Genomic DNA, 25,337 nt, shown 5'->3' with positions numbered 1-25,337 from the left:
AAGACTTCATCATGGACATTGCTTCATCTTTTTTTTTATTATTTTTTAAAAATTTATTTATTCCAGAGAGAAAAAGAAGATGAGAGAGAGAGCAAGCATGAGATGGGGGGGCGTGTCAGAGGAAGAAACAGACTCCCTGCAGAGCAGGGAGCCCTATGTGGGACTCGATCCCTGGACTCCAGAATCATGATCTAAACCAAAGGCAGTTGCCCAACTAACTGAGCCACCCAGTTGCCCCCACTTCTTTGTCTTCTTAAGAGCTCTTTTACAGGGAATTATTTTCTATGTCTGTGTTCCACGAGAGTTAATCAAGTCAACAATATGAGTGTTGTTGTGGTTGAATTGTGTCCCCCCCCCCCCCATCAAAAGAGAGGTTGCGATCCTAATCCTTGGTTATGTCTGAATGTGACCTTTTTGGAAATAGGGTCTTTGCATAGTCAGAAGGAGGTCACACTGGGGTGGGGTGGGGAGGGGACCAGACATGAGAAAGCCACTTAGGATTCCTCCACCTGCTGCAACCCCCTGGATTGGCTTTGGTGTATTTCTTTCCGGTTCTTTTCTTTGGCTTATTTGTTCGTAGCTGCAATTTTGTGTGTTTTTTTCATTAATGATTAGATTTATCTGTTTAGGCCCCCTCGTCTATTGTTGTGGCAACCCTAGCGAGCTCACATACCTCATTTCTTTCTTTTTTTTTTTTTTTAATTTAAAGTCAATTTAATGAACATATGGTGTATTATTAGTTTCAGAGGTAGAGTTCGGGGATTCATCAGTTGCATAGAACACCCCGTGCTCCTCACACCACGTGCCCTCCTTCATGCCCGTCAGTCAGTTACCCCAGCCCCCCACCCCTCTCCCCTCCAACGACCCTCAGTTTGTTCCCTATGGTTAAGAGCCTCTTATGGTTTGTCTCCCTCTCTGGTTTTGTCTTTTGTTTTTCCTTCCCTTCCCCAATGTTCATCTGCTTTGTTTCTTAAATTCTACCTATGAGCAAGATCATACGGAATTTTTCTTGCTCTGACTGACTTGTCTCACTTAGCCTAAGACGCTCTAGTTCCATCCACGTTGTTGCAAATGCCCAGATTTCGTTGTTTTCGATGGCTGTGTAATACTCCAGTGTGTGTGTGTGTGTGTGTGTATCTTTTCATCTTTATCTGTTTATCTAATTTCTAAATAAGTTTCCTGGTAGACATGAGTTTTATTCAGCCCATTCTAGGGGACATATTTAGCTTTCACTGGTGTTCTTGGGTTGGAATTGGGGACGAGCAGCAGGGAAGCCGGCCCTCGCTGGCCAAGCTCTGATCATCTGGGCCTGTCATGGTTGGGCTTCCTGGGCTTCCAGACACATGAGTCGGAGTCCTGCTATCCTGTATGCTGTGGCCATGTCCATGTGTCCATCTGGGCTCTTAATCCCATTGCTAAGTAGCTGTGATGTTGAGTAAAGCCCCTGATGTCCCTGGACTTCAGTGTCCTTTTCTTCCCTTTAAAATGGGGGCTTAGGTGCTTCTCGTGATCAGGACAAGGATGCTCAGCGTCAGGCCAGGGAGGGAGGGAGGGATGGCAGTGTTGGATTCGATGTTGCCCCTGTGATTTTGGTAAGCCTGTGCCCTGTCCTCGGTGCAGGACCCCGGGGCCAGGTAGCATCTGGATCCTCTTCCAGCCCTAAAATCCCACGGGGGTTGCTCCCAGAGAGAGCAGTCCTTCTGCTGGATCTTCCAGTCATATCTTTATTTCTTTGCGGTGCTTCATCTCTTTCGAAATGTGCTGGGGGGAAAAAAAAAAAAAAGAGAGGATTTTTAAACTCCTTTTAATGCTGGTTAGGCCAGTGATTTCATTATTTTTGCTCCTGGTGGAGACACAAGGGTGATGGTATAAAACCTAGACATCTCAGCTATTGCCCATGAAAGGTATAAAATTCTTTGTGAAGTTATTTTAAATCATAGAATTGGGGGGGAAATCACGATTTTTTTCTTTTTCTTTTCTTTCTTCTTCTTCTTTTTTTTTTTTTTTTTTTTTTTTTTTTTTTTTTTGCTTTTGGTTTCTGGCACTTGGGTGGTTTCTAAAACACATAAGTTGAAATGATGGAAGTTTGAAACTATTTAAATTCCTTCCGCGTCCTCACAGTCTAGCTTACATCGTTTCAGAATAAACGTCAGGGCTCCGAATGTGGGGTTATTTTTAACCGAGGTAGAAAGCAGAGAGGGAGCGAGAAAGAGAATGGCGTGTTTGGAGGCGATATTTTTTTTCTGTTTTGAAAAATTCACTTCACAGTTTATATTCCGCAAAGAGAGTCAGCTGATTGAAAGGTTGAAGAAAGATCCGCCTTTTTTAAAAAAAAATTTTTTTTATTAACGTATAATGTATTATTTGCCCCAGGGGTACAGGTCTGTGAATCGTCAGGCTTATACACTTCACAGCACTCACCCTAGCACATACCCTCCCCAATGTCCATCACACAACCACCCTCTCCACACTTCCCCTCCCCCCAGCCACCCTGTTTTGTCAGATTTAGAGTCTCTTAAAGATCTGCCTTTTATGGAGGCACATTTCTGTCAAACCCTTTGCTCCTAGGGAAGGTCACAGCTTAGCATCCAGGCAGCACCTTGGAAGGCCAGAGCCGAGGAAGCAGGGCCGGCCAGCCCCCCTCTGGGGCATCCCTTGGGCAGAGCTCGTTCTAGCAGGTTTGTGTCCAAAGGCTCATTCACCCCACGGATGTTTCCCGAACACCCAGCTGGTGCCAGCACCTGGCGGCTCACAGGCTCGCGTGGAGCCAGCGTGGGAGGGCAGGTGGCAGGTGGTGGCGGGAGGAGGTGAGAGATGGTGGGGCCGCCCTGTGCCACCAGTGTGGGCATTTATCCTCAGAGCAGCTGGGAACCGTTGAAGGGCTTCGAGCTCCCCATGCCTGGGAAGGAGCTGGTCTGGCTGCGGGCGGAGCACAGAAGGGGGCAGGTCGAGAGAAGACACGCACTGGAGAGGCTGATGGAGCTGGAGAGGTGGGTGGACCCAAGCCACATGGGAGGTGAGGTTGCCAGGACCCTGTGCGTGGGGCATGGCTGAAGGCGGGCAGAGGGCTGAAAGCAGTCAGCGCTCCGTACAGGAAATAGAAGCCCTTCTCCACATTTTACACAGAAAGGAATTTCAGGGAACAATGTGCTTATGAAATTGTAAGAAGAGCTAAAGGAACAAGATCTGCAAAGGGGAAGATCAAGTTCAAAGACAACCTTGGCAGGAATAAGGAAATGTGTCCTGTTGCCAGGAAAGCCTCTCTACTTTTATACCTCTGTAGCCAAGGTTGTCAGAGGAGGAACTCCTCTGCCTCTTGTCCTTCCTCCTAGTCTCCTAAGTTGGCAGAACCTACTTCTCATGCAGAGCCCCAGCTTCAAGGTTGTCCAGACTCCACAGAACAGGGAACAGAGCTGGTATGTGTGACCGTGCAATGCATAGCCTCGTGCACTGTACTGGCATCCCTGATGGGAAGGCTCATGGAAGCGGGGTGCCAGTTAGCCCTGTCCACCCATCACAGAGCATGGGGGAGGAGGAGGAACAGACACCAGGATTTCTTTCATGCAAACCAACATGGATGGTGGACCACTCACTGGGGACAGGTTTCAGGTATTTCGAGGATGGTGAAGGTGTGACATTTAGTTGGTAGCTGGGTGGGTTAGGTCTTGAACTTGGGAAAGATTGGGATTTGGAAGAAGTCTGCAGAGATTAGGAAGTCAAAACCAAGATCATGTGGGGAAGGTGCATAGATGGAGAGAAGAGAGCTTGGGGAAGAGCTCTGTGAGTCACAGTATTTGGGGTTCCATGAGGGAGGGGCCTCTAAAGGCCACTGGGCAAGTGAGGAGAGTGGGGGAGTCCAAGAAACTAAGAGAGAACATCGTGTGGAGGTGGGATGACACAGCAACATGGGTGAATATTGATGTGTTTTGTCCAGTGAAAAAGACCAGAAGAGACCAGAAGGCAAGGCAGCATCTTGTATGATTCCATTGATATGACATCTTGGGAAAGGCAAGCTGTAGGGAAAGAAAACACACCAGTGGTGGCTAGGAGTTGGGGTGCAGAGGGGCATTGATTGCAAAAAGCACAAGGGAATTTTGGGGGTGATGGAATGTTCTGTCTTGGGATGTGATGGGTGGCTTTCAAGACCCATGGGAGTGTATGTCCCAAAGAATGAATTCTATATGTAACTTGGGTCAGTGGGTGGGTGGATATATTGCTCATTCATTTATATGTTCATACATCCATAAACAGGAAGTGATCAGTTTTATTAAATGTTTCAGGTAGGTTGAGGAGAGGAGTGACAGGTTTTCCCAGATCCACGGAGTAATGGACAAGACCTCTGCCAGGCTGGGCCACGGACTGTCAGCAGAATTGGCCTATGGCCTGCATGTGCAGCCCTCTTTTCAAAAGCACAACATCTTGCCCTGGCCCTTAGAGCTTCAGGAGGACAGAGCCTGTCCTTGGATAAAGAAGGCATTTGTCCCAATGTGTCTCTGTTTCAGATAACATGCTCTGAGATAAAGAGCCTGGCGTTGGCTGGGCAAATCCAGCTTCTAAGGTCCTCCATTTCCTCTTCAAGAGAATGGCGACCGATGTGGCAGACGGAAGGGGCTTTGAAAGATTTGTAATGCCTTCTTCAAGACTTGATGTGGGTGCCCCACTCTCCATGGGTTTCCTGCTCACGCCCCCTCGGGTCAGTAACCTGCCTGGCTGGCTTCTCTCACCACCATCCCTGCAAGCTTCTCACTGTCTCTCAATCATTTGCTTACTTGTCCTACTGCCTCCAGCCCCTTGTGGTCCATCTGCGACACTCATAGTGAATGCTTGTGCCTGGCGCACGGTGATGCTCGAGAAGTATGTATTGATCTATATGCTTTCAGGGTCAGGGTATTTGCCATCTCAACATCCTGCTGTTCTCTGGATGACTTTGGCTTTCTCTGAAAGTCAAGTCACCCTCCGAGAGGAAGAGCGCCAAGCCCACAGGTGCCTCAGGCTCCCGTCTGCCCTTTCCCAGAAGGCCCGACACCTATTAGCAAATACTTGTTGAACAAATTAATACATTTTGAAAATGAGCAGCGATGTTGGCAGAAGTACGGAGCCTTGAAAGGGCAAGACTGACTCAGGGATTCTGAAATACAGTGGCATCATCCGTGTAAGTTTGTCAACAGAAAAGGTCAAGTGTGCCCCAGGGGTCTCGTTTATAGGGTGTTAGCCAGGTAGCTGGTGGTGGAGAGGGGGGTTGCAGGTGCTTCTGTTCCCATGGGCCTTACAGTTTGCCCTCTGATATCCAGGAAGGCACCTGGTGGGAAAGATACCCCCCCACACACACATATATACATGCACACACAGCTCCCACCTGCCCACACACAGTAGAGTTGGATGAATGGGAGGGAGGCCGACATCTGAGGTATAAGCAGAAGGATGTGTTCAGAACCACAAGTAATGGAGAAGCTGGTTCTGGGCACCAAAGTCCAAAGGAGAGAATCTTAAAAGGGAGGTGGGCAGAGGCTGCTGTGTCTTTGGCAACTGTCCTTCCCCTCCTCTTCCCTGGGCTCCCCCCACCCCCATCCCCCAGTGTCAGGGTGCTGGGATCATCCCTAGTTTCCACCTGCAGATGCATCTCTTCCCTTTCCCCACACCCACCCCTGCCAGATTTCTGCAGCTTAAAGGCTCAGGCATGACCTCAAAAGCCGTGCGTGCCTGCCCCCTTGATTCCTCTGGTGAGGATTTGAGCAGACCGAGTGGCTCGGCCCCTTGCAGCCGTGCAAGCATCGTGCCCTTGAACATGGCCCAGGGGTTCCTGATCCCAGCAAGCCCAGGAGGAGAGTTTTTCTCAGGAAGCTGGGATTAAGCGGACCCAGCATCCAGATCCTGGTCTGATCTCATGCGCTGTCTCCTGCTCTTCCCCCCACTAAGCTGGTTTTGTCTCCCCTTTTGCTTTCACAAACCCAAGGCTCAGCCCCGGAGCCACGGCAAACAGCCTTGCATCAAGGGTAGGGTCTGTAGGACAGCTGCCTAATGGGCTGAGTGCTGAGCGTCCTTTAACCCTTACAGCAGCCGGTTGGCGGGGTGGGGGTGGGGGAGGCTCTGCAGTGATCCCCACTTAGAGACAAGAGGACAGCCTCAGAGGTGTCAAGAGGCTTGCTAAGGTCCTGCAAGTAACACACGAGGGGCAGAGGCCCTTCCTGGACCCTGCCACCTGCTTCTAGAACCCGTGTACTGAGCAGCTCCATACACTGTGTGTGGTTTTGAAGTTGCTGCTGTTGGTGACAGAGGTGGGATGGACAGCATTCCTGCTGGGTGTGCTCCATGGCCTGTACCCCAGATGTCAGTTTCCAGAAGATTTGATTCCTGAACCAGGAAGCAGACTGGTCTCTGCTACCAGCTGCCAACTGGGAAGGGCAGTATGGCCATTATGACCTGTAGCAACCACACAGACACAGTGACCATTCTACCAGCTCACGTGGCAGCAGAGTGCCACTGAAGAAATGGAGGGACAGACTCAGCAGGGTCCCAAAAGCTTGTGAGTCGTTGTGCCAAGACTCCAGTTCAGGTCTTCTTTCCCACTTTGCCATGGGATGTCCCTCTGTGTGAGAGACAGCCCCTAATGCCAAACAAGGAACATGGGGTCCCACGGTGAGTCCAGGCTTCTATAGCTGGGGTCCCTGAGCTGGTTGCTTTCCCCTCTGAGTCTCACAGCGTTGGACATTTATGGCTGCAGGACCTGCCTCATGGGTTCGGGATATTTCCAGAAGACTCGGGTGGGTACAGAGGTCAATGGGTCATGGGCAGCTGATAGCTTTGCTGGTAACTCTGTCTTGGCTGGCAAAATTAATTCCTGGATGGTTTGCCCTCCCCTCTGCCACCATCCAGTTTCTATGCAGGGTTGCAAAGCAAGCTTGGTACAGTGGCTGAACCAGTAGAAGCCTGCTCCTACCAAGGACAAAGCCATTTATCATCCATATCTCTCCCCTGCTGGAGCCCAGATGATACGTCCTCACAGCAGAAATGCACATTACTTTCTTCTAATTTTCAAAAGAATTCCCAGGATTGAATAAATCAGCATCTCTCAGCCCACTGTCTTGGAGAATCAGGAACCATCTCTAATTTTCAGGGCAGAAGCATCTATTGATTTGCCTTGAAATACCCCAGACTGTTGGATTTCTCCTGGAAAAATATCCAGCCCCAGGAATGCCAAGCATCCCCCCCCCCTTATAATGAGCATCTCTGAGCCCGCAGACCTGGGAGCAGGTCCCCGCTCTTGAAATGACAGCAGTGGTTCTATTAAAGAATTTTGATTACAGGAAAAAAATAAGTGAAAGAATCCATATTTCATTAAAGTTGCTTGTTTTAAAGTGGGAACGTTTTCTGGGTGTCTGGGGAAGCTGATGTTTTCTAGGCCTTGCGGGAGAATCTAGTCTTAGAAAACAAGATTTTCCACGTAAGGGAGAAAATCATCACTCTCAGAGCTGAAGGCCAAATTGTATTTACAGAGACAGGATTTTTTTTTTTTTTTTGTCCTGGAAGTTTCTTTGCGAGCCTTTATGGAGCACCCACCATGAAGCTGTTGTCCTTTTTAGGTGTTTAAGCGGTTTGTGAGGGTAATAAGAGCATCCTAATAGGATGAGAGGATATAGACGGGCATTTTTATTCGTATTTTAACATTTTTTAGTTCAATCAACTGTTAAAGTGTTTTGGGAACCCACTGCAGTGTCGGGCCTGGCTAAGGCACAGAGGATGTAATAATACAGGGCAGTGTGGATCCCTGCCTTCCAGAAGCTTCCATTCTAGCTGATGGGATGAAGACGTGGGGCTCTGGGAGTGTCCAACTGAGGACTTGCATAAATGACTTCAGTCATCTCATCCATCGGTCATCTCGAAGGGGGGAGTGAGGTGAGAAGGAATTATTCCTTCATTCCCTGTGAACTTCCTGAGGCCAAGAAGCAAATAAGTTGCTCAGATCCCTCGGGAGTGTTAGGGGTGATACCATAGAATCTGAGTGTGTGATTCCTAATGCAGAAGGCTCTGCATGTCACAGAGCCACCCACTGTCTAGGATGATGAAAGCCCATAACAGGTACCCACCCCAACAGGAGCATTCTTGGGGCCAAAGGAGGGACTGTGACGTGGAACTCAATGACCCAAGATGGCGGTGTGCCAGTGGTAGCCTCTCTCCCTTTGACCATGTTCCCTGTGTGTGTGGTTCTGCTGAGAGTATATCCAACTAGGGGGACGGCAGTTTTTCCTCCTTGTGCCAGCACTGCCATCCCCAACCCAGCCGATGTCACTTGACCACTTTGGGGATCTTGAGATGGATCTTCTTCCATCATGGGTGGAAGGAGAGGTTGAGAGGTGGAGTCAGTGGGCCTGGGCGGAGCTAGAAGTGCTTTGCCGGAGAACACCTGTCCCTGAGCTCTGGGAGGGTAGACGGGACCAGAAATGACTCTGGTGTGAGAGGATTCTGACTTGGCAGTGGCCAGAGAATCATATTGCAGAATCCTGGGAGGGCACATCTGAAATTCGCCACAGGCTGGAAATGTTTGAAAAAGTGAGGCATATTATTAAGGTCCATCTTACCATTTTACTGATGGTGAAACTGAGGTACACGGAGGTTAAGGAACTGTCCGTGTAGACACGGCTGTGAACATTCGAGGCAAGATCTGAACCTCATGGCAGTGTGAGTACAGAGAACCTGCCCTCCCGAGCGGGACTGACCGTCTCCAGCCTCTGCCTGACTGCCAACGGGACTGTGTTTGTAGCAGATCCAAGTGGGGGTTGAAGCCACTGGGGACCCAGCTGTCTGCTGGGAATGTCATCACAATCCTCGGACAAAGCGAGGAACCATCCCCTGATTTCTCTTTTTGGTGTATTTTGACATTTTTCTACTTTGTTTTCCTCTAACATCTTTATTGAGATAGAACTCCCATACCATACAATTTATCTATTTAAGGTATATAATTGGGTGACTTTTAGGGTGTTGGTAGTTGGGCAAACATCATCACAATTTAGGACAATTTCATAAACCCCGGAAGAAACCCTGCACCCTTTAACAGTTATCCCCCAAACCATTCTGCTTTCCAGCCCTAGGCAACCACTAATCTACCTCAGTTTCTCTAGATTTGCCTCTTCTGGAATTTTATATTAATGGAATCTTACAATATGTGGTCCCGCGGGATGGAGTCCTCTCAGCATCATGTTTTCGTCTGTGAGGTTCCATGCATCCGTGCTTTGTCTTTGTATGGCTGAATATTCCCTTGTATGGGAATATTCCACATTTGGAATAGACCACATTTTATTTACCCGTTTATTCACTGATGGGTGTTTGGGTTGTTTCCATATTTTGGTGCCTATGAATAATACTGCCATGAACATCCCCGTGCAAATTTTGTGTGGACATAGACTCGCTGTGTTGTGTTGTAACTCGATGTTCAACCTTTTGAGAACTGCCAGACTGTCCTGCCACAGTGGCTGTACCCCCTGACCAGTTATGAGGGTTCCAACCACTCTGTGTCCTTGCTAATATTTGTTATTATCTCTCTTGGCCATCCTAGTGGGTAGGAAGTGTTTCATATGTTTTTAAAAAATTGCAAGGGATATGTTAAATTAGGTCAATTCCAAGTTTCTAGAGCATCTGTGGATAATTCGGTACTCAGCAATGTTTTCTGAAGAGCGTGGGCATGCTGTGGCCGTGGGAGCTGTAGCTGGCTGGCCCCCTCCTGGGGTAGCTGAAAGCCTAGCAGGTTCTCGAGATCCACAGGGGACTCTCATGCTGCCAGTGAGGCCATCACGGGACCCATTGATAACTAACCCCCTGCTGTGTCCTCTTGTCTTCCAGCGATTCACGAGTTCCCCACAGACCTGTTCTCCAACAAGGAGCGACAACACGGAGCCGTCCTGCTGCATATCCTCGGTGTAAGTGGCCTGGGTGGGATAGGCTATTCCTACACCTCAGGCAGCCAGAGCGTGTCTGCAGAGCACGGACAAGCCATAGCACATCAAAGATGTCCCTTCCTTGTAAGATGACATCTGGGAGAACAGGTGCTGGACCCATTTTAACCACAAAAAACCAGAGTCTTAAAGATGTCGGGTGACTGGCTCTGTGTTGCCCAGCAAGTGACCCCAGAGCCAAGACAAGACTCCCAAGTCTTCCTGGGCCCCATTTTCTGCTTTCCTGAAAAGGGAGCGACAGCATCTTTCCTAGCCATGCGAAAACATTCCCAGCCATGCGTGAGTGTGAGTAAAGTGCACTAGACATTGCACAACAGATAAGAAGTGCTCTGTGCACGCTTGCTGCCACAATTCCCATGATCCTCCACTCCCACTCCACATCTCACCACCTTGACGTAACCATAGTTTAAAACTTCGGCGCACCCTTTCTCAAATTTCCCTCTGTCTTCAGATGAGACTTGATGACAATGGTGGAATCCTCAGACACCAATTTAAAAAGGACTAGCGGGTCCAAACCTCAAGTACAGGCAAATGTTGCTCTTCTCTGACAAGAGTAAGCAAACTGCAGCCTGAAGCCGTGGCTGTTGTTTGTAAATAAAGTTTTATTTGAATATGGCCCTTCCCATCGTTTCTGTATTCTCTGTGGCTGCTTTTGTGCTTCAGTCCCAAAGTAGGTATAATACAGTGACGTGGTTCACAAAGCCAAAAATATTTACTGTCTGTCCCGTTGCAGAAAAGGTTCGCCAGTCCTTTTGTATGGTGTGGAGAAACAAAAGTGCTCACGATTTGCTTTTCCGCTTGGGACACGGCAGATTTTCCTTTAATTAGGTTCCCTGACCACCCAGCACTATTTGCTTCTATAAGCCCCACCAAGTATTAGCCTTTGCAAGAGAGAATTCAGAAAGCGAAAGCTGGGATTCTTGCGGAGAGAGTAGCCCCCTGAGAATAATGAATGAGTGAAGTTTTAATTAACAGGATAAACCGTTAATGACAGTGAAAGTTGTAGGCAAATATTGGATGACAGGCCTGTGTATTTCCGTAAGAGAGTTATTATCTTTCTAGTTCCCCTGGCTTTCCCACGCCCTCCTCTTTCACTGAGAGGCTGTGGGTTTGGCAAATTAATCCCATAGCTCTAGGGCTCTGCCTCAGGAAAGTCTTGGCATTGCTAAGACAAAACCTTCTCTCCCGAACCTGAAAACACCTCAGGGTTTTTGCAGGAGCCTTTAGAGCAGACATGAGCCAAACGATGGTTAGAGGACCAAATCTAGCCCACCTCCTGATTTTTATAAATAAAGTTTTATTGGAATCCAGCCACACACACACCATGTTCTATTCTACAGCCACAGAATCATTGTGACAGAGACTGTGTGACCTGTCAAGACCAAAATATTTACTGTCTGACTGTTTCAGAAAAACCTTGCTGACACCTTCTTTAAGAGAAAGACAAGGTGCAAGCTTTGGAGCCAGTTTTTGTCTGCAGCGCTAGGAACGTTCTCCGAGCTGCCCAGCCAGAGTGGTGGGGACCGACTCGGCCTCCTTTTCTCTTACGTGTTTCCAAGACCATCAGGAGAGCTATGCAGCCTCCCCTTCTCCAGGTAGAGGATGTTGTGGAAATTCCTGGGGGTATGAACTCAAGTCTGTATCCTGAGATTTTCACAGCAGGATCCTCTCTCCCTTCACCTATAACCCCCATTATTTGTTTCTTTTTGCTTCCCCTCCCCCCACACCAAAAGGTAATGAGTCAGATCCAAGGACAGCCATGCTTGGACTGCAGAAGACACCTGCCTCAGAGGCCTTGGCCACAGCTGATAGATCTTCCAGTCTATTTAATCACAATTCATTGGTGTGCTACTCCAACAACGTCACAGTTGTTTTTGCTGAAGCAGCCCAGCCTTTCCCAGTTTTGTGAACAGAGCATCTGTATCACTTTGTCTTGGAAGAAAAATGGTTCCCTCAGCCTTCAGCACAAAGTCCCATCTGTCCATGGGCCCTGGGCATGGCCTGTCCTTCCAACCTCACATCCTCTGTCTTCCATATCACTATCACTCTGGTCTACCTGCATAAGTGACCTTGGACATCAAGCTCACTCCTACCTCAGGGCCTTTGCACTGGCCTTTCCCCCAACAGTTACACATTATTTGTCTATTTGCCCCACTAAGGTCAGTTACAGGAGGCAGAGGCATTTCCTGGCAGGTTAGCCATGGATCCCTGATGCCTAGAATAGTGCCTGGCCCATAGGTTGAGTTGAGTGGAAAGATGAACAGGACAGGGATATATAAAACCATGTATATAAAACCACTTGGAAACTACTGATCTGTTCTCACTCTGTCATCAAACAGATGAAGGGACTGAGCCCTGGAAATGTGACTTATCCAAAGGCACATGGCAAAAATAAGCATTAGCATCTGGATGCTTTGTTCCATGGAACTCTATGTGTGAATGGCTTGTGTATTTTAACTTCTGCCACCATTAGGTAGTAACCCAGGAACTGCTGGCTCGCTTGCTCACTGCCATTCATTCCAGCAGCAAGTAGCCGGGTGGTAAGAGGGAAATGGTGCCTTCACTAAAATGAAGGGGGAAGATTGGGATTGTTCTTACTTTAAACTCTTAAACTGGTGATTCTAAATGCTTTCCTTCTTAGCCCTAAGGCTTAGAGCTTGCCTTTTGAGAGCAGCCTGAAATGGTGCAGGGGAGAGAGCTGGTGCTTTGCAAAGAGGAGAAGGAGCCCAAGACCACGTGGCCTGAGCTCTCATCCCCTTTGTTGCCAGCACATTATTTCCCCTCCCTGGGACTCAGTTTCCCCATCTGCTCGTGAGGGAGCAGATCTCTGTGGTGTTGGAATTTTCCTGTGTCTCTCTCTGTGCACCCGGCCTCTGCCTTGGCAGTGTGCGACAGCTGCCTGGTTCGGGACGTGACATCGGGCCAGCCACGCCTCCTCAGCAGCAGGTGCATTTGCTGACCATCTCCCCCATTTCCTCCTCAGGCTCTGTACATGTTCTATGCCTTGGCCATAGTCTGTGATGACTTTTTTGTTCCGTCTCTGGAGAAGATCTGCGAGGTAAGTAGGGGGGATAGGAGGGACTTGGGATCTCACAGAAAAGCCAGGCTGGGGCTGGGGGGCCTGGGGCAACCAAGGACATGGGACTCCTCAGGGCCAGAGGAGGGAGCAGGGAGCACTCTGGTGGTGACGACTGGCCACGCACTTACTGTGGCCACGGCAAAGCCTGGCTTTGACACCCCCAGAGCGGAGTCGGCAGGGGCCATTCTCTCCCTGATTTGGTCTCCCACGTGCCATCGGCGCCCAGGGCCTCTGGTTTCCCAGCAAGCTGTCACTGGTGAAGCTAAACCTGCCCCTTAAGGAGCATTTCCCACAAGCTGCAAGTGGCGCGGACCAGGTGGGGATCCGTGTCTCGGGGGAGGATCCAGAGGCTGAGCAAAGAATGCCCTTTGGTCCAGTGTTTTCAGGCTGACGTTTTCTCCTCCTCATTGTTTTGTGAGCTTTTGACTCTCTTATCTTCTCTCTTCTCACATGTAAGACTCCAGTGCTGGGGCGTCTGGCTGGCTCAGTCAGTAGAGCATCTAACTCTTGATCTCAGGGTTGTGAGTTCAAGCCCCTCATGGAGTGTAGAGATTAAAAATAAAATGTTTTTTTAAAAAATTTTTTAAAGGCTCCAGGGTGCCTCTCTGTTCTGCCTTACCCTTGGCCGCTAACCAAGAAAGGATAACTACTTCCGCTTCCAGCACCTACCATGTGCAGACCGCTCTGGACTTTGGTACACTTTGTCCCCCATGAAATCTCCTACCTATTTGAAGAACATGTCGTTGTTGTGACATCTGCAGCTGGAGGCAGAGCTTGTTAGGGCAGGGGCTTCCTTGCTGCTGAGCACAGAATAGGGCCTCCTGAGGAGCGAAGAATGTGGCAGCAAGGTGCAAAGGCCTTCCCCACCCCCAGTCTCCCCTCGCTCACCTCTCCATCTTCCCCCGACTCAGACTGAACCGTGGGTCAATGAGCGAGTTGAGCCAGAGAAAGAGTGTATGGAGAGAATCAGGAGATGGCCTCTGGGGATGGGTGACCAATGCACAGGACAGTGCCCAGTGGAAAGGCCCCTCCAGGTTACCCGTCTCTGTAAGGACACAGACGTGAGCAAAGGGGGATGGGCCTGGCCCTATGGGCAAGTCCCCTGCAAGGGGCTCAGTAAGAGTCATCAAAGGACTGAAGAGCCGAAAGGAGGAATACAATGTGTCTGTTGGGGAGAAGCCTAGGAGGGCTTTATGGAAGAAATGGTATCTGATCTAAACTTCTGAAGTGGTCAGGATTTCTCCAAGCAGAGAGGGCAAGGAAGGGCATTCTAGGAGGAAGGAATAGCTCAGGTGAAGACAGAGCCTTCACCTGAGTTTGTAATGGTTTGTAATGTGCTAGAAGATACCGGAAATGCTCTGAGGGCAGATCATTTTCTGTGGAACCCTCTCCTGATCAATGAGGTCAGGGTGGCCGGGCTTCTGCCCTGGGGGATCAGTGCTTGACAGAAACCCAGAGCTCCGACCCCTCTGAGGGACTGCTTCCTATAGCAAGGTCAGCAGGGAGATTGTGCTGACCCCAGACTGCCCAGGGTACTTGGGAGGGTGGGTGCAGGAGGAGACTGAGCTCTGCCCAGATGCCTTCTGGGCACCATTGAGTAAGTGTCTTCAAGTTCAGGTTCAGGGAGACCCAGAATCTTCGTGGCTTCCCCCAGCATCCAAAGCCCCCAACAGCATATTCTCGATCAGAGGATGGGCCTCTGTGGCTGGAGCATGGCCTTGCTAAGGAGAGTGTGCCTTATCAGAGATCCAGCCTCATCCCCGGAACTAGGTTGTCTGGGTCTTTGAGTCCATGAGCAGCCAGGCATCAGGGCTGCCACGGAGAAGATCTTCTGGAATGCAAGGGCCAGACTGTGCCTCTGGGACCTCTAGGTCCCACAGCCCTGAATTGGGCAAGTCTGTGTGGTACCCAAGTTCTGCATGGGCCCTGGAGACGGCTGCTGCCTGAGCTCCACTGTGTCCCAGACTCTGAGTTAGGCACTGGCAATCCAGAGGTGAAAAAGACCAACCTTCACTGTCCAGAGGGGAAGGCACAAGCATAGTCCTCAGACCCTCACTGGGTGGTTTGTGTTTCATTGATTGGAGGACCAGACTCTTCCACCGGTCCAAGGGGAACAGCTGACTCTGGGGGTACAGTTCGAGAGGTGACCTCATTTAGGGGCTTGGCGATTGAGCAGAAAGTGACAGGGGAAGGGGACAGGGGACTTTGGGTGGGGTGGCCCACAGAGTAGCAGGAGGCATGTGCTGAGGGTGCTGGGAGACGACACGGCCAGCCCAGGTGCCCGACTCTGGCCACAGCAGTCCCCCACGCTTGCCATGATCGTGGGCGTGTCTGGTGACAATGTCTGCAGTCCCCACCTCACCGCCTGAGTGTCTGTGGTCACTTCTGTTTCAGAAGCTCCATCTGAGTGAAGATGTGGCGGGAGCCACTTTCATGGCCGCAGGAAGCTCGACGCCCGAGCTGTTTGCCTCTGTTATTGGTAAGAAAGGCCCCCAGCAGGGCACCCAGGACCCAGACCCCCACCCCTGACCAGTGAGGGCATTTGTCAGCTCTGAGCCTCTGTTTTCTCAACTGTAGAGCGGGAGAGCTGGGGAGACAGAAAGTAAAGTCGGGTTCCCTGGGGCGTGTGGGAGAGCAAAGGGCGGGTGGGTAGAGGGCTCCTTTTGTGGGGGCAGGATAAAAATGTTCTAGAATGAGATTGTGGTGATGGTTGCACAATTCTGTGATTATACCAAAAAACGGGATTATCATATACTTTGAATGGGTGAGTTTTATGGCATATGATTTAGATCTTGATAAAGCTGTGTTTAAAAAATTTGGGCGGGGGGAATGGAGTTAGCTGGTCGCCCAGGACACTTTCTTGTCTCCGGTTCTGCCGTCCCCCTCAGCCCCGCAGGCATGTGATGAGGAGAACGACTCCCTCCGTCCATGGGGTTGGGGACACAGCCCTCCCAGCAGCCCGGGGCGGGCGGGGGCAGGACTGGCACAGGAAGGTCCCTGCCTTTCCTGTTATAGGCGTGTTCATCACCCATGGAGACGTTGGCGTTGGGACCATCGTGGGCTCTGCGGTGTTCAACATCCTGTGTATAATCGGCGTTTGTGGATTATTCGCGGGGCAGGTCAGTGGTTCGTCTCCCTTTGTAGAGTGACCTAGGGACAGCAGCAGGGGAACCTGGGACCTCACCTTGAGTGTGCCCTTGACTGACTGAGGCTGAGCAAGTCGGCTTCCCCCTCCAGGCTTGGGTTCTCCCAGGTACAAGTGGCATCTGATGTTCTGTCCACATCCAGCACCATCGGATCCGAGGGCAGGACAGGGTTGGCTCTCTTGTCCGGGCCAAGGGTGAGTGTTCACTGAGCAGCAGTAGATGTTTGAGAGGTCCCTCCTGTAACCTTGACCCTGAGCTAGATTCTGGAAATATCTGAGGCCTGCCTTTGGCCTCCTTAGCAAGGAGGTTGAAGCTGGCCTGTTGCTGATACCCCATGACCATCTTCCTGGTCCTCAGGGCTGTTGGGGGCATTACACTCGCCCACCAAGAAGCAGGCTCATGAGTCGGCCCTACCTGGCCAAGCGAGGTAGTTTACCACCAGAAGCTTCCAGCATCTGGCTCTGCCTTGACCCTGGGCTTCTGCTGTGAGACAGGTTGTTACCTCAGAGGAGAGGGAACAGCTAGGCCCTCACTTACAAACACTGTGTACTTTTGTCCTGTTGCCGAAATACAATGGAGAGCACTGGGTGGCCTCGAGCAGCCGGGAGAGGCTTGTTTCCGGTGGCACAGTTAGCAGGAGCTCTGTGGGTGCATCCCTGCCCCTACGGGGCTCAGGGCTGGTGAGAAAGCTAGTCCCCGTACCACCCCCATCTCCCCAGCCAGCAGCAGCTGACAGCCCTTTGCTTGGCAGGTGGTCCGTCTGACGTGGTGGGCTGTGTGCCGAGACTCCGTGTACTACACTCTCTCTGTCATCGTGCTCATTGCTGTGAGTTACCCCCTGCCCGTTTCTGTCCCCATCCCCTCTCCACTCTGCCTCCCTCGCCTGAAAACCTCGTGCCTGACACCCTGGTTATGGAGCAAATCCAACAAGCACCTTGAATTCAAAAAGGCCTTGGAAACGTCAGAGCACATGTCCCATGGTCCGTGAAGTTAAGTTCAAGCCCTTTGCTCCTCAGGGGCCCTCAGAGCCTCCGTTAGAGCCCGATGCCTGAGAATCGGAGTTTCTGCGTTCCCTGCTTCCCGGAGAGCAGGAGAGAGACCGAGGCTGGCTGGAGGCAGGCAGAACGGGCGGCTGGGGGAACACGGAGAAAGGCAGAAGAGCTGGAACAGGGTTTCTGGAGTCTGTTAGTGTGGGGAAGAGTGACAAGAGATTACCCCCACGGTCCCCCGAGATGCTAGTGTGGCATCATGCCTATGACACTGAAGCACAAGGCACAGGCTACTGCCGAGATGCGTGCCACCCCCAGAGGAGACGTTTCAGTCCAGGCGGTGGCATGAGGGCAGAGGACTGTGGTGTGCCCAGATTTTCTGGAATGTGCCCCAGAGAGTTCCCGACCTCACAAGATCTAGAGCCAACTGTACAGGACAGTCCCATCCCTTGTACGAATTATCTGCGGGTAACAAATTTCCCCCAAACTCTGTAGCTTCAACTAGCAAGTAGTTCTTGCTCTTGTTGTCTGTGAATCAGAGTTCAGGGTTTTGCACAGATGGTGGCCAGGGTACACAACTCCCCCAGTGAGAATCTGCTTTGCTGGGGGAGGAGTCCCCTCGCAGGGCTGCAGACAGGCCTCCTCTGAGGCTTCCTGGCCGCCTGGCTCACCATGCTGTGCTCACCACGCTGACTGGCTGCCCTTAGAGCAGAGGTGAGAAGGTGCCACCGTGGAAGGGAGCCTGTGACCTAATCATGGGGGCTGTAACCCATCGCTTTCACCACATTCTGTTTGTCAGGAGCTGCCCAGGCCATAGAGACAGGCCCGGCAGCATGAGTGTCAGGCAGGGCATGAGTAGGACCATTTGAGACCACTGGGACCCCTGTCTACACAATCCCGAAAAGGAAAGTCATAGATAAAACAATATACCTATATGCAGTTCAAAAAAATTAAAAAAAAAAAGAATCAAATGATGCCCAAACTATCAAAGACAGAAGTCCTTGATAATAAGAGAGATTACAACTCTCCGTGGTAAGTGCTTCGGCGAGAAGATGCTAGAACCCCAGGTGATATGATCATTACCCCCGAATGGAAGAATCTCTGAGCCTGAAATTGACCTGTGCAGACGGAGGCCGGGTGCTGGGTGGGTCCCTTGGGCCCCGTGGGGGGTGCCGACATTGAAGACCCGATTTTCCAAAATTATAAATGACTCCTGATAAAAATCCTAGGCTGAGCCAAGTCCACCTGTTTCTCCATTTGCTACCTCACTAGGAAATTACATATTTATTACAACTGTGTAAAAGTATTTTGATTTTTACGACACAGTTAAGTTCTGGGTTCAGGTCTTTCTCCACCCCCCCTCAACCTCCCGCTGCCACCACATGTCTGAATTTTAGCCAGACATTTAAATAAGAGGTCTTTACGTGTGGGAAAACCTTCTGACAGACTATGTCACATGTTCTAGGCTGGTCATCACCTGCCTGTCCCTATCTCTAAACAGCCCTCCACTGGGCTGTAAAAACTAAAAATATCCCCCACACATGTCCTCACGTTCCCCAGGGGGGCACTGGGCACTGCTCTGTTCAGTGCCACTTCCTCAGAGCCTGGAGCTTGGGGAGCCTCACAGGAATGCTCGGTCAGGATGACACCCCCCCCCCCGGAAGTGGCCTCCCCATGGCAGCTCTGGTGCACTGCTCCCGTGACAGCCAGGACAGTGGAGCACCATGGGTCCCTGGCTTCTCCCCACATCCTGTGCAGGCCTTCTTTGTCTCCAAGGCCAGTGGGTGGGTGCAGCCCTTCCAAATTCCCATCCACACTGGGCCTGGCTGGGGTGGTCCCAGGACTCCTCCCCTGGACCTTGGGGCATCATTCATCTGTGCCTGTGTCCGAGATGCTGGGTAGGGTTGTGGGGCAATGTCCGTGCCCTCTGCAGAAACCGTGGCACCCTCACCATCAGCTTGGGGCTCCCATTTGAAAATGGTACAAGTGGGTCCTTTGCCCTTAGAATCGCCAAAGAGGTTTCTCTCTTTTTAAGAAAATAATATCCCTTGGAGCATCTGGTGGCTCAGTCGGTTAAGCATCTGCCTTCAGCTCAGGTCATGATCCCAGGGTTCTGGAATAGAGTCCCATGTCGTGCTCCCTGCTCTGCAAGGAGTCTTCTTCTCCCTCGCTCTCGGCCCCCCCCCCTCGTGCTTTCACTCTCTCTCTCTCTCAAATAAATACTTAAAAAAAAAAAAAAGGAAAATAATATCCCTTCCCTTCCACATACATGAGTATCATAGACAGGTAGGAACTATAGGGAGACAGACAGGTAGGGGTCTTTTCAGTTTTTCAGCAAGTCTGTCTTGATTTCAGCAAGTCTGTCCCCTTATTGATGGCAGACCCCCGCCAGGCTGGTGCCACCTGTGACTTGCAGTGTAATGAAATGCAGGCCATTTCTCTCAGGAGGCCGCGCTAACACATGGTAGCATCTGCTGGGAGGGGTTTCATCCAAGGAAAGGTCACCTGCAGCTGAGAAACCCAGAGATGGAGAGAGGAGCCCAGCTTTGTGTCAAAATAACAAGGCAGTGTGGGTGAGCTCCGAGTGTTTAAGGGTCTGTGTGTGCTCTTTTGGAATAAATAATGCCCCCCATCCTTTGTTTCTTTTGCTTTCCAGTTCATATACGATGAAGAAATTGTGTGGTAAGTTTTAAATGTTTGCTTATTATTCATTTTTTGTTCCTATCCTTCCTTATTGGGTGTGTTGAATCTTTCTTGAGATTACTACTACAGACATGAGCTAATGCCCTTGGGAAAGTAAAAAGGCATCATTCTAAACAATCACGTCTTTATACTTTCAGAGCGACAAAGATTGTTTCCCTCAGTGTTCCTGCTCTGCCAAATGAAACATATTATAAAGCTAAAGTAATGAAAACGGTACGGCATTTTGGCACGGGCCAAAATGGACTGTGGAACCAAGAACCCAGTCATGGGCCCATTTCTTGGCTGGGGGATATGACAGGTGTCACAACAGGCAGTGAGTTAGGGAGAGAGTCTCAGATCCTGCTGGGGAAACTAGGGAGCTATGCAGAACAAAATAACATCAGATCCCTTCTTCACACCTTATGCAAGAGGAGAATCCAGGTGAATTAAAGATCTCACTGTAGGGGCACCTTGTAGCTCAGTTGGTTAAGCATCGGCCTCCAGCTCAGGTCATGATCTCAGGGTCCAGGGATGAAGCCCCAGGTTGGGCTACCTACTGAGCAGGGAGTCTGCTTCTCCCTCTCCTTCTGCCCCCCTCCCATGCTCGTTCTCTCTCTCTTTCTCAAATAAATAAAATATTTTTAAAAAGCAATATAGATCTTACTATAAAAAGCAAAGGTAAACAGAATAAAATGTAGGAACTCACCTTAGTGACCTCCAGGTAGGAAATGATGCCTTAATTAAGATACATAAAGCAGAAACTTGAAAGGCTGGCGTTTTCACTGTGTCAGTGTTATATGTCCATAAGCCATAGAGACGTTCTCTTCATGACGGTGATTCAAAGTGGCATCCCATCAGTGTCTTTCTGTGGGACTGTGCTCAGTCCGCTGAGGACATGAGCAGCCGAGGGCTCTGGGCCCAGAGAAACCTGCTCTCGGTCCGCACCTGGCCCTTAACCCACCCGGTGAGCCAGGCAGCCACTCCACATCCAGGGTCTCCTCCTAGATGGACTGGGGGTGGCGGCAGTGGGGTCTTCGCCATCTCACCGCAGCTCTGCTGGGCTGCAGACTCTGCCAGCAGAGGGAGAGTTCCCGAAAACAACCGTAGCTCATGCTTGGCGCATAGTAGGCCTTCAGGACGCATTTGTCAGATAACCAGACAGATTAAGCTGGGTGGCTCCTCAGAGGCTTGTGGTGCCCGTGCGCAGGTGGGTTTGGGCGCTGCACCTGCTGGGCAGTGGGATAAGCGGCCCAGGAAGGCCCCGCCCCTGCGCCCCTCCGGAACCCCGCCCTGCGGGCTCCTGTGCCCGCCCCTTTCTCTCTGCAGTTGTCCAGGCCCCTCCCCACCTGTACCCACAGCCTTTCTGGTCCCCAGCCAGAATCTACCGTGAGCGCACAGGTCTCTTAGGACCAAGTGGGTATGACTCCAGGCTGCTCCCTTCTGTGGATCCTGGGATGGGGCAGCCCTGGTCCCTCCATTTTCTGGATACCCGTGGAAATGCTACCTGATCCCCGTGGACCCCCATCGCTGAGAAGAACCCACCCTCACCTTCTCTGTCCCCAAGAGGGCTTCAGATGGCAGCTGGCCACAGCCTAGGGTGGCGCCCCTGTTTGCCAGGGCCAGGGCTGGGGAGGGTCAAAGGACATTCTGCCCTGCTCCGCCAGGGCCTCGCTGTCAGCCCCAGACCCCACGGCCACAGGCACCCTGTCCTAACCACAATCTCTCTTCTCTCTTTGAGGTGGGAAGGCCTGGTTCTCATCATCTTGTACGCGTTTTACATTCTGATCATGAAGTAAGTAGCTTTTCTCTTCTCCCTGCTGGGCAGTCTGACGCCTTGTTCCGCTTCCTGCTCTAGCCTTTCGTTAGAGCCCAGACAAAACTGAGGACAGACCTTCCAGCCACTTCCAGCCAGCTCCGGTTCTCTGGGGGTACCCACTGGGGTGCTCAGACACTGGGGGCTCCTGTCCACACCTGGACCAGGGGACCTGGGCTGGTGGGTAGAGGATGGGGCTGTTCAAAGACAGGTGGCCAGCAAGACCTCTTTCCCGGGGGGCTCCTTGCTACCCTGGGGCACCACCCTTTCTCACTGTCACTGTAAATGCCCTCTTCTCAAAGAGCCAGGCTGTCCGGCTTTCACACCAGGCTTTGTACAGTGCCACCTGTCAGGGGCTCAGCCTGTTGCAACTTCAGGGCACGCCACTCAGGAAAGAAGGTGCAGACCCTGGGTCAGGGTTGGGCTCGCTTGCCGCCTCCGGAAACCGCCTGGCTCAGCGTGATCTCAAAAGTACTAGCGAGGAATATCATTCAGCCCTAACAAGGCAGGGACATCAGACTGGGATGAGCCTTGTAAACGTGCTAAGGGAAAGCAGCCAGTCACAAAAGGACAAAGACCGTTGATTCCACTTGGGTAAGGGACTCTGGAGAGCCCAATACATAGAGCTAGTAGGTTAGAGATTACCAGGGGTGTGGGGGTGGTTACTGGTTAACTGATGAACGGACACAGACTCGTTTGGGATGCTGCAACCCGACAGTAAATTATGCTGACAGTCACCCGACACGTCCTGGGACTGTGATTAGTGCCAACAAGTTAGACACTTAAAAACGAAAAAGAGTTAAAATAGCAGATTTTTCCACATTTTTAAAAAACAACCTCTCTGTGAGCTGAGTCCCCTTCAGGTTTTGTCGTCTTGTCCACATCCCCAGAGTTAAAAGCAACACTGTGGGAGACTCTGAGTCCCCACATTTATATCAGATGTTTATGGTATTTTGTGCAAATGGGTGATCACCTGTCCGAGTGCGGGAGGCTTGTCATCACATGAACCACTCGCTCTCTGTGCACCTTCCAGTGAGGTGGGCAGCCTGGGGTCCAAGCCGGAGATGACATCTTCTCTGGGGGGTTTGCCTGGCTGTGAGAGGTGCAAGCTGGACTGCCGGGCAGCCCATGGGAGCAAGACTCATGGCTGTGGGAGGGAAGACCTACCTGGTGACACTTCCTTCGAGCCTGCCTTTGACACTGGCCTGGGACAGGCTTGGGACAGGCATGAGTAGACATGGGTCATGCTGTTGGACCAGAGGTTCCTTATGCCCCCCTCCTCACCCCCTGCCCAGGGAAGCCACTTATAGCCCAGTGGGGCAGGCCTCTGACAGCACGATGTTCTCGGGGTCCTGCCAGGGGACTGTCAGCTCCGCTAAGTGCCCTCCACTCCCCCTCGCCGCCTCCACAGGCCACTCCCAGAGCCTTCTGACTGTGTGTGCATGTGGTGGGGGTGGGGTGCCAGGCATTTCCCTGGGGCTCTGACCTCCTGCCTTAACTTCCAGGTACAATGTGAAGATGCAGGCCTTTTTCACCATCAAACAAAAGACCATTGCCAATGGCAATACTGTCAACAGCGAGCTGGAGGATGGTAATGATTATTGTGATAGTAGCTCTGACGATCCCTCCATGCCGTTGCTGGGGCGAGGTAAGGCTGAGCAGACAGGAGCAGCCCATGCCGTGTCACTGAAACCATCGCCCGTTCTCTCTCTTGCACACACACACACACCCCACCTAAATTGTCACTCTCTTACTTTTGGTACTAAGGCCCTAAACAAGGAGATACGGCTCAGACTTGTGTTTGCATAAAAGGGAGAAGGATGAAGAGAGCCAACAGTCGTGCCCAGGGGACTTTCCCCCAAGCCTCCTGAGGAAGGTTCCAGGCCTGCTGGGCTTCTGCGAAATGCAGCAAATTACCCGTCTGACCCTCGGAAAAGGCCAGTGGCAGGAGTCGGAGGACTTGGGGTGGCAAAGCAGGCTCAGGTCTCCCTGTGATTTCTCACATGCCAGGCCCAGTTCAGGTGGAGAACTCTGTTCTGGAGAGATCTCTGTCTCGTCAACCAGAGGAACGGCAAGGCCTGGGAGGGCAGCCTCAGAGCTGAGCAGGAACAGCCAGACCGGCCCCAGAGAGCCCTGCCTGGGAGCCCTAACCCCAGGGGCGGCCCCCCTGTCTGGGGTTCTGGGCCCCCAGGGAGTGGTAAGGCCTGAACAGGTTTCTGTAATGAGGATCATGGAAAAACAGATGAGCCTGGCATCTCCAGTCCCACCACGGGGTTGGTAAAGGCCTTCTTCACCAGCATGACAGGTGGACAGGCCACGTAAGGGTCTTTATTCCACGTTCCCCGTGGCCCCAGGCGAGCCATGTCCTCTTTCGGGCCACTTTCACTCCTTCACGGGGTCTGTGACAGCCCCGATGGTCTCGGGGGCTGGTTTGCTCATGTCTGGGACGTGTGGGGGCTGGAATCTGTCCTGCTTGGCCCCTCACTAGTCTTCACTAGTGGGGCAGATCTGAGTAGGGGCTCCAAGCCCTGGATGTCCGGCAAGTTTGTTCTGTCCCGTCTCAGGCAACCGCCCGATGGAGGCACCTGTCACAGGTGCTTGACGGAGGAATGAATGTTTCCATATGGAAAGAAAGAAGCCCTTCCAAAAGGACGAAGCCCACTGGGGTTGGGGGAGGATCACTGTAGTCATGGTTACGGCCCGGCTGCCAGACGCCACTGGTCCCTGATGGTCAGAGAGGGGAGGCCTGGAGAGCTTGAAGCTGTAGCCATGTGTCCTGTCGCCAAAATGCCCGGCAGCCTCCCCCAGGAGAGAGCCGGTTTCCAGGACAACCTCCGCAGAGGGGAGGGACGGATGTGGCTGCTGGTTTGCATTTTAGCTCCACAGACAGAGCGGGCCTGAGGTCCCAACTGCAGATCCCTGAGCACAGCGTCTCAGGACAGAGGCTGATTCCTGCCCAGTCTTGTACACCGAGATTAGTGCTCCAGGGCCCACAGGACCTTCATGGCAAAGAAGAAAGATTCCAAGTGGTGGTGGTGGCGGTCATTCATTCCTCAGGTGCCAGCCCTGAGAGCTCCCTACCACCTGCGTGGCCCGTGCAGGAGGCCCCTCCCTAGTGTCCCATGGGAAGCATCTCTTACTTGCAGAATAGCCACAGCCCATGTGGGGCCTCTCCTAAGGCTCTGTCCTGCCACTGTCTCCATTCCTTTGACACCCAGGACAGTAGGACCTCCCCTACAAGTCTCTTATTTTCCCCCAAATATCTAAGTCTGGGAAAATGTCTGGAAAATTGGAAGATTAGACACAGGGCTGCCCCTCCCCCCAAACATAGGAAAAGGAGGCAGATGGGCCTCCCTCCAAGTTTCATCAAGGAGGAGGCATTTGGATAAAGGCCAAGGAGACAGAGGGGTCTGGACAGGGGTCAGGGGAGGCAGGGGGAGGCTGCAGGGCTGAAAACTGAGACAGGGAAGTCCCAGAGATGGAGCCTTCAGGATTTCGTAGCCCAGGCTGGTGGAGGACCCTGTGTGTAAGTCACCGCAGGGCACCGTCCCCCAAGAAACAGACTGAGGCAGGAGGAAGGTGTTTGCAGGACCCCTACAGGGACTGAGAAGGGGGCCTCAGGGGGTTGCCTTTCTTTTTTTTTTTTTTTTTTTTTAATTTTATTTACTTATTTGACAGAGA

At 51.5% G+C, this 25,337-nt stretch overlaps 1 protein-coding gene across 2 annotated transcripts in view; it reads left to right on the top strand.

Annotated features, from left to right (window-relative positions):
- The window catches only part of SLC24A4 (solute carrier family 24 member 4), a 167,257-nt gene that overhangs the window by 93,377 nt on the left and 48,543 nt on the right, over positions 1–25,337 (top strand). Inside the window, exons 3-10 of one of the 2 annotated variants that reach the window (XM_004739034.3) lie at positions 9,835–9,911; positions 12,931–13,005; positions 15,421–15,505; positions 16,042–16,145; positions 16,924–16,998; positions 19,818–19,843; positions 21,582–21,635; positions 23,162–23,247. In XM_004739034.3, the coding sequence (XP_004739091.1) occupies positions 9,835–9,911; positions 12,931–13,005; positions 15,421–15,505; positions 16,042–16,145; positions 16,924–16,998; positions 19,818–19,843; positions 21,582–21,635; positions 23,162–23,247 (582 nt within the window). Of the gene's footprint in view, positions 1–9,834; positions 9,912–12,930; positions 13,006–15,420; positions 15,506–16,041; positions 16,146–16,923; positions 16,999–19,817; positions 19,844–21,581; positions 21,636–23,161; positions 23,305–25,337 lie in introns of both variants that reach the window. The other variant, XM_004739033.3, reaches the window with a different exon arrangement.

The sequence above is a fragment of the Mustela putorius genome, unplaced genomic scaffold, assembly GCF_011764305.1.
Source record: "Mustela putorius furo isolate JIRA1106 unplaced genomic scaffold, ASM1176430v1.1 tig00000129_pilon_pilon_pilon, whole genome shotgun sequence".
NCBI lineage: Eukaryota > Metazoa > Chordata > Mammalia > Carnivora > Mustelidae > Mustela > Mustela putorius.
This window is presented reverse-complemented; position numbering and strand designations above follow the sequence as displayed.